We start from the raw sequence: 8,215 nt of genomic DNA on the forward strand, positions 1-8,215 counted from the left end.
TTTTTTTTTTTTTAAAGATTTATTTATTATATCTAAGTACATTCTGTACATTCTAGCTGTCTTCAGACACACCAGAAGAGGGCGTCAGATCTCGTTACAGATGGTTGTGAGCTACCATGTGGTTGCTGGGATTTGAACTCAGGACCTTTAGAAGAGCAGTGCTCTTACTTACTGAGCCATCTCACCAGCCCCTGGTAAAACTTTCATCACCCCTCCTCTTTCTACACTGCTCTCTCTTAAGTAGTCTATCTTTCTTTCTGTTCTGGTGAGAGTTGGGCATATCCTATTCTGTCAAAACTTTCTCTGATTCATCACTTTGCCTCTCAAATAGACATCACTTTCAAACATGGGTACTTCCTTCTACAAACTAATTTTGCCTTCATAGTTTGGGATTAAAGGTGTATACTAAGGGTGAGTCTGTATTCCAGCCAGAGTAGCCATGTTCCTGGATTAAAATCCCTCCACACCAGGGCTCCCTTTCAGGATGTCTTCATGGGACTGCTCCCGGGGGACTACATTGCTTTGTCATTTCTCCATGGGCAGCACTGGCTGACAGAGCCCTGATGGGTACTTCCTACCCGAGAGGTGCTGTCCTCCTGGGGACTGAGTGGAAGTGGCCAGTAGGAGCTTTGGTTCTCTTCCCTCTTTCTGGAAATTTGTAGAATCTCCTAGCTATCTGCAAAGTGCTTGCATGGAGAGAATATTGCTAAAAATTGTTTATTTTACCCACCATGTTCATTTGAGACCTGAGAGCTTCTCTGTCTTTTAGCATGATGAGTCACTTGCTTCTGTTAGCCTGTATGATTTCTGAAGAGTGTATGGCAGACCCAGGTCAGGTGGTTACCATTACCTTGGCTACCACAAAGCCCTCCTTCCTAGGCCTGGATTAAAGATTCTCTATTCTCTCCATTTCTGTCTTCTGATTTCTTTCTTTCTTCCTTCCTTTCTTTCTTTTCTTTTCTTTTTTGTTTTGTTTTATTGAGATGGTTTCTCTGTGTAGCCCTGGCTGTCCTGGAACTCACTCTGTAGACCAGGCTGGCCTTGAACTCAGAAATCTGCCTGCCTCTGTCTCCCAGGTGCTTAAAGTGGGTTTAAAGGTGTGCGCCACCACTGCCCAGCTGCCTTCTGATTTCTTTTGCTGTTGTAGCTGTGTCTGTCTAGAGTGTTCCTGGCCCTGTGTCCTGGAGCCCCTACTCCAGCATACCGGAATCATTTTATTCTCTTTAGATTTCATTGTACATCTTGGATCTGAGGTTCATATCACGGAGCAGCTCTAGAAATGTCTTATTCCTAGCCGACAAATATCATCTCTCCCTATTTGTCACCTCTTCCCATGACTCTCTGCCCTGCTCCTCCCATGCGGAGCCTTTGCCTTCAAATTCCAGCCTCCCTGTCCTTACAGCACCTGCCTCACACTCTCTGCCTGTTTGGGGAGTGTATGTGATGTCCCCAGCTTACTGGTCTTTTCAGCTGTGTCTAGCTGGATGCAGAAACTGCTGACTGTGTGTCTTGTTTCAGTACTTTCTCATTTCTAAAAATTCCTAGTTCTTTTTCAGATGAGTTGGCATTTCTTAACAGTGTCCTTTTCTTTCCTCCCACCCATAACTCTGTATCTTTATGACTTTCCTACTTTACCACATGCCTTTTAGAAGCTCCACTCAATCATGCAATGGTGTCAATAGTTTCTCGTGTATGTTCTTAAGAGTTTGGCCCTGCTTCTCACCGCATTGGTTCATGAACATTCCACATGTACATAGCCTTGGATTCTTACCACTTTGTCTGTAGGGTGAGGGCTCAGGGATCTTCCTGTCTCTGCTCCCTCCTCCCCCCCGCACCCCCCCCCCTGCTGCAAATACAACTCATATCACCACACCTGGCTTTTTTCTAGAGTTCTGGGAATTGAACTATGGTCCTCATGCTTGTATAGCAAATAGTTTAGTAAGATATTTTTCTAGTACCCAGAGACACTTTTTTAAAAAGGTTTGTTTATTTACTTTATATCTATGAATACACTGTAGCTGTCTTCAGACACACACCAGAAGAGGGCATCAGATCCTATTACAGATGGTCGTGAGCCACCATGTGGTTGCTGGGAAATGAACTCAGGACCTCTGGAAGAGCAGTTAGTGCTCTTAACCACTGAGCCAACTCTCCAGCCCAATTTTTTTTTTTTTTTTTTTTTTTTGGTTTTTCAAGACAGGGTCCAACACATTTTTATATTAAGTTTTTGTGTATTTCCAAGCCATGTAAATTATGTAAAATCCAACATTGTAAAAATATGCCTAATATTACAAGCTTTGTAGGAAGACCGACCCTTTCACTCATCCAGAAGATGCGATCAGAAGGAAGCACAGCAAGCCTGGGGCTGCTGACTTGCCGATGCAACCAGGCAGAGGCACGGTCTCAGCTCAGGTTTCTACTGCTGGGGTAAAACATGGTAACCAAGAGCAAGCTGGGGTGGAAAAAGTTTATTTCCTCCCACTTCCACATCATAGTCCATTATCAAAGGAAATCAGAACAAGAACTCAGATGGGAGGAACCTGAAGGCACAGCTGATGCAGAGGCCATGGAGGATGCTGCTTACCCTCTTTGCTGACCATGGCTTGCTCAGCCTGCTTTCTTATAGAACCAGGATCATCATCCCAGGGATGGCACCACCCACAATTGGCTGGGGCCCTCCCAGGTCAATCACCAATAAAATGTCATACAGGCTTGCTTGTAGCCGGATCTTATGGAGGCATTTTCTCAATTGCAGTTTTTAATCTCTCAAATAACTCTATCCTGTGTTAATTTGACATAAAACTAGCCAGCACAGTGTGGTACCTAGAAGAGAAAGAGAAGAGGCTACAGAAGGCCCAGCTGAGATGTAGGAGCATCCACTTTCCACAGCGGCCTGACTACCCATGTGCTGTGAATCCCTGTTTCTGCAGCTTTGAACCCCCTGGTCCCATGTCAGCCGGCATGTCCTGTGAAGTCCTTGTCACCTTCAAACCTATGGTAAGTCAAAGGTCAGAGAGGGGTGCTGGCTTTTTTCTAGCTTAACAACAACAACCACCTCAGCATCATTCTGCAATGCTAGTGGAATAAAGCCAGAAGGTTTGATCTGACCCAAGGGACTCCTGAAGGCTGTGACAGACGTGTGTTTCTTCAGGATTTGCTTATGTGCAGCACTTTGGGACTCTTCCCCTGGGGTCTACTAGACAAGTGGCAGTGACTGGGGTTGCTTTTTTTTTTTTTTAGATAAATAAAGATCTAGAAGGAAATGTCTCCTTTTTGGCTCAGACGGGCGGCTTTTCTGTTCCACTGAAATGTTCAACGAAAAAATGTTCTGTAAGTTTCAATTCCCTGAGCCCCTCTCGAGGATGAGGGCCTAGGAGTACTGAGGACATGAGACTGGAGCTCCACCACAGAAGTATATCTACCTCTACCTCTACCTATAGACAGGGCCCCACTATTCATCTCTGCCTGTCCTTGAACTCACTGTGTAGACCAGGCTGGCCTCAAACTCAGAGAAATCCACCAGCCTCTGCCTCCTGAGTGCTGACATTAAAGATGTACCCCACCACTACTGGTTTCCAGAAATTTTCATTGTGAGTAAAATTTTAAACCTAATGAGGAACAGAATCATGCGGTGAATATCCATATGCTCACTGCCCACATAGGAAGGTTTTCAACACTGCCATGTTGGCTTCATCTTTACACAGCTTATTCTTGTGGGACCACTTCATAGGAAATCACCAATGTCAGACTCAACACCCTTAAGAAACACAGAGCCCACCATACATACCATCGTGTCTTTCCAGTGACACAGCACAGCACACAGACTCAGTGTTTGCAACAGACTGCAACATGGCTTTAGTCCCACAAAGGCTTATAAGCCTGTCACAGGTTTTTACTATGATCTGACAAATGTGGCCTGACCGGGGTCAGGGACTTTGCCCCCGCATCTCACCATGGCCTTCTGAGAGTAACTTCTAGCCTCTGTCTAGCATGAAGTTCTCATGGAAAATGACTGGACATATAGAAATCAAAGCCAGCAGTACCCACAGTACTACACATCTCCCAGTGATTTATTGGCCAAATCCAGACACACATACAAGTTCAAAACCAGTGGGGCAGAGAGAGGGCTTCTCCCGTGTGATAGGTGGAAGAAAGGGCAGAGAGCTGAGGTAAGAGTCTGCGTCACACCAGCAGGACTAACACAGCTCCTGATTGTCACCAGCCATAGCCAAAGTGTCCATTGTCCGCACACTGCCCTTTACAGAGCAGTTACTTCTGATGCACTGCCATTACATTGGATGTTTTTTGACCTAGAATAGCAGCCCCCCTCTCCAGTGCTGGGTCATAAAGCCTTACTCAGCCAAACATTCTAGAACATTGTGTGTTTGTGTGACTGCCTCCCCCCCCCCCCGTTATCACAGTCACTGTGTCCCTGCTGTCCCCTGTGTTCCTTTAAATTAGATACTAGGTCAAATTAGATTTTAAAACAATTTTATTTTTAAGGAAAGAGGAATTTATTCTGGCTCATGGTCCAAGGCTATGGTCCCTAAAGTTGGGGAAACCATGGCTGCAGGAGACTGAGGCAGCTGGTCACATTGTATCCTGGGTCAAGAAGCAGAGAGTGAGGAATACTAGTTAGGTCAATGTAACCTTTGCTAAAAGACAGCTTTGGTTAAAACTACTTGCTTGTTGCTCTCAAAGATGTTCCTAGCACCCACGTGGTGCTATGCCTTCTTCCGAACTGAACTCCTCGGGCATGCATGTGCATGCACACATACAGGAAAAACACTCGTGCATAAAATAAAACAGAAGTAGTTATAAAAGATGGTTTTTATTGAGTTTGGTTTTTGGCACTTTCCTCCTATATGTATAGAGTACATTGGGATTACTTCAAGTCCCTCCCACCTTTAGTCCTCTCTCCTCCCTATAAGTAGGAACCATTTTGAGGAAGTTGATGCTCTGTGTGTCATGGGTCCCACACTGGCTCCTGCTGTGTGCCAAGTTCCTGTCACAGGCACCAAGGCCCACCTATATAAGAGAAGCTCTCAGGGCAGATCCAGGGTGGGCTGCAAAAACAGTCAGAGTTCTGTCTTGAGTGGAGAAAATGGAAGCCCTTGCCAGTCATCAGTAGTGGGCACACTCGGCCTCACTTCTCTGGCCTGAATCTGGACTACTATGTTTTATACTTTGGTCTGCCTGTTTCAGTGCCCCATTGTCAAGTCTCTGGAAAAAGGTAGTGCAGGTGGAGCCCTGGCTTTAGATTCAGTGTCCCAAAACAGCCTTGTGAGAGATGGCCGTTTGTGGGACCATGGTGACACCCAGGCATGGCACTCTCAGCTTGAGCACAGAAAGTCTGTGGCCTATAGCCACTGAGGCCATGAATGACACAGTCCCTCTCTGAAAATTAGCACTTTCCAGGTTCTGTATCTGCCACCACAGCTTACCTCAACCAGGAGTGATAGCTGTCAGCTTGCCCACCACTCCCAGACTCCACTCTTTGAATCATTGTCATCTCTCAATCAGGGAGCTGCTGGTTTGACTTTTATAAAACCAGACACGGGAGCCCCAAGTTGCCCTGGTTACTATATGAGTCTGTGATTTCTTAAGTGGGCTTTGTCCCCGTTGTACAGTGCACAGAGGTCCGCGAAACCCCTCCTGTCCTGACTGGAGTCGAGTGCAGGCATCCCTGTGAAGGAGAAGAGTCAGGTTTCCCCTGGCTTCTTGGGACTGCATCTGATATCAAGGAGAGGAAACTGTCTCCTAATGAGACATTGGGACCCCTGGTCCACGATTCCTGAAAGGGCCTATCCTCCCTTTGTGACTGAGGATCCAGCCACTCGAGAGGCCACCATGGCTTACACTTGTGTTCTTTGGCAGCTGTCCCTTGACAAGGAGCTCATTGAGTTTGGGACCTACGTGGTGGGTGAGACCACATCTCGGATCATCACACTGACCAATGTCGGGGGCCTGGGCACCAAATTTAAGTTTCTCCCGGATTCTGAGTTCTATGAGATGGATGAGTCCCAGCCTGGCGTGAAAATAGTGAGTTTTCTGTCAGTCTCTGACCATGATTACCAAGGACAGGGTGGGAAGCCTTCTGGCCATGTGTACAACCTCACATGTATCCCAGCACAACCTCACATGTATAAAAATGGATGAGCAAACAAGGCTGTCAGCAAATGGGTGGTGGGGGAGAGGGAGCAGGAAATGTCAGGATAGCCCCAAGTCAGTGAGAGCAAAACGTTGGGCTCCAACGAGGACACACATACAGTCTGGCTTCAGGGGCTACAGCAGCAGAATGGAGGCATACACTGACCGGGAACACTGGGAGTCCCTCCAGAAGCCAACCAGTCAGCTCCATGAGAGGCCACGGCCACCTTCCCAAGGAACGAAAAGAACTTTGCCTTTTTCCAAGAAGACTGAGGGACCATAGTGAACGGCAACAGCCTCAGGGTGGGGAATGGGGGCTGGGGAGGCAGGTGGAGTCGTACTCAAGAAATGAGCTCACCATGCTCATGGATTGTGGAGATCATTCAGGGAAGGTGAACAAAAGGAGATGTACCTTTCCCTAGATGCTTCTAAAATATTTGAGCAGTCTTTTGAGAAGCATGGAAAAATCCTATTGGCTCTGCTCAGGTGCTCCAACAAAGACCTCAAAAAGAATCTCACCCTAGAAATGTCAGGGCAAACAGGGCGGCTGTGGCCAAGGCAGGATGAGTCGCAAGCTGCTGTGGGGGAGGGAACCAGGGAGCAAGGCAGGTGGGACAGGGAGACTGGGAACCAGGCTTGCTTTGGGCAGGGAGATGGGTTGCTCAGGAGGCTCCCAGGCATCTAGAAGCTCTGCCTCCAACCACCTGTGGAGAAAGGATAGCCAGCTCAACCCAGGCGAGAGCAGTGCCGGCCTCAGGACAAATGACCAAGTAAAGTGTATAGAGGGCAGACAGCTGCTCACAGGTGGGAGGGATCTATGATAGAGCATAGATGCTGATAACAGAGAGGAGCCAGGTTGGCTGAGATAAAATAGTCATTCTTAGCCTAGGAAAGTTGATGCTGTGGCCTAAAGACCCAGGATAGACTGAATGAGAGCCATAGACACATGGGTCCAGGAGCCCTGGGAACAGATACATTGTATCTGGGACAAGGGTATCTGCAAAGCTGAATGCGCACTGAAGACACTAACCTTCCTTTCAGAGCAGCCTCTTCACCTGTGAGGAGAAATTTATATATGAGAAGATCATTAGCAGCCTTTCTGAGCAGCAGCTTGAAGTCAATGAGTCTTCCATAGTGGACCTCCAGAGCCCGAAAGAATCTGAGAAACAGCTGGATGGTAAGGGCTGGGAGACTCGTGTGTTACCTTATAAGTAAGAGGCACCTACCTTAAACTTCCTGCGTTGATTTCTGAGCCAGCCAGGACACTTGGCCTCAGATGCATGCTGAATAGGCACCGAAGAGGGCTGGCGTGGACACAAGGGCCTCCCAAAGGTAAGCCACCCAGGAGCCACTCTCAGCACAGCCACCTCAGTATCTCAGGTCAACCAGAAGGACCAGAGAGCCAGAGGCTCAACTAAAGACCAATAGGCCTGTGACCCGAGGGGTTCTGGGGGTCAAAGTGCAGAGTTTTCTCGGGGCTTCAGTTATGAGACAGTAAATATGAAAGGTACTCAGTCGTGCAAACGTGCACTGGATGCAGTGTGCATTGAAATTCTATTTGTGTTGAAACCAAATAGCATCGACAGAAGCCCCAGCTACGGACAGCCAGGCTGGACACAGGGTGTGCAGGTTTGAGGGCTTTGAAAGCCCCACATATGGTCCCTGCTGGTGCAGGGTGTCTATCAGGGTAACCAGGCTCTGAGGAGGGTTCTTGGTTCACACCGCACAGAAGTAGTGACGATATACAGGGACAGTTTTTAAAACTGAACAATCCTGGTGCTGAGTGGAAAAACAAGTACCTTGTCTAGGCACTGATCCTGACTGTATGCAGCCTGCTGGCTTCCCTGTGACCCTGCCAGGGCTTGTCTCATCATTTACCCATCTCCTTCCTTCCTTCCCTTCCCTTCCTTCCTTCCCTTCCTCCCCTTCCTTTCCTTCCTTCTCTTCCCTTCCTTCCTTCCCTTCCTCCCCTTCCTTTCCTTCCTTCTCTTCTCTTCCCTTCCCTTCCCTTCCCTTCCTTCCTTCCCTTCCTCCCCTTCCCTTCCCTTCCCTTCCCTTCCCTTCC

General features: G+C 47.7%; 1 protein-coding gene across 1 annotated transcript in view; it reads left to right on the plus strand.

Moving 5' to 3' along the window:
* The window catches only part of Cfap74 (cilia and flagella associated protein 74), a 61,627-nt gene that overhangs the window by 26,737 nt on the left and 26,675 nt on the right, over positions 1 to 8,215 (plus strand). Inside the window, exons 14-17 of the mRNA XM_029540404.1 lie at positions 2,931 to 2,997; positions 3,241 to 3,330; positions 5,878 to 6,042; positions 7,192 to 7,327. Of these exons, the coding sequence (XP_029396264.1) occupies positions 2,931 to 2,997; positions 3,241 to 3,330; positions 5,878 to 6,042; positions 7,192 to 7,327 (458 nt within the window). The remainder of the gene's footprint in view (positions 1 to 2,930; positions 2,998 to 3,240; positions 3,331 to 5,877; positions 6,043 to 7,191; positions 7,328 to 8,215) is intronic.

Source organism: Mus pahari, chromosome 6 (assembly GCF_900095145.1).
Source record: "Mus pahari chromosome 6, PAHARI_EIJ_v1.1, whole genome shotgun sequence".
NCBI lineage: Eukaryota > Metazoa > Chordata > Mammalia > Rodentia > Muridae > Mus > Mus pahari.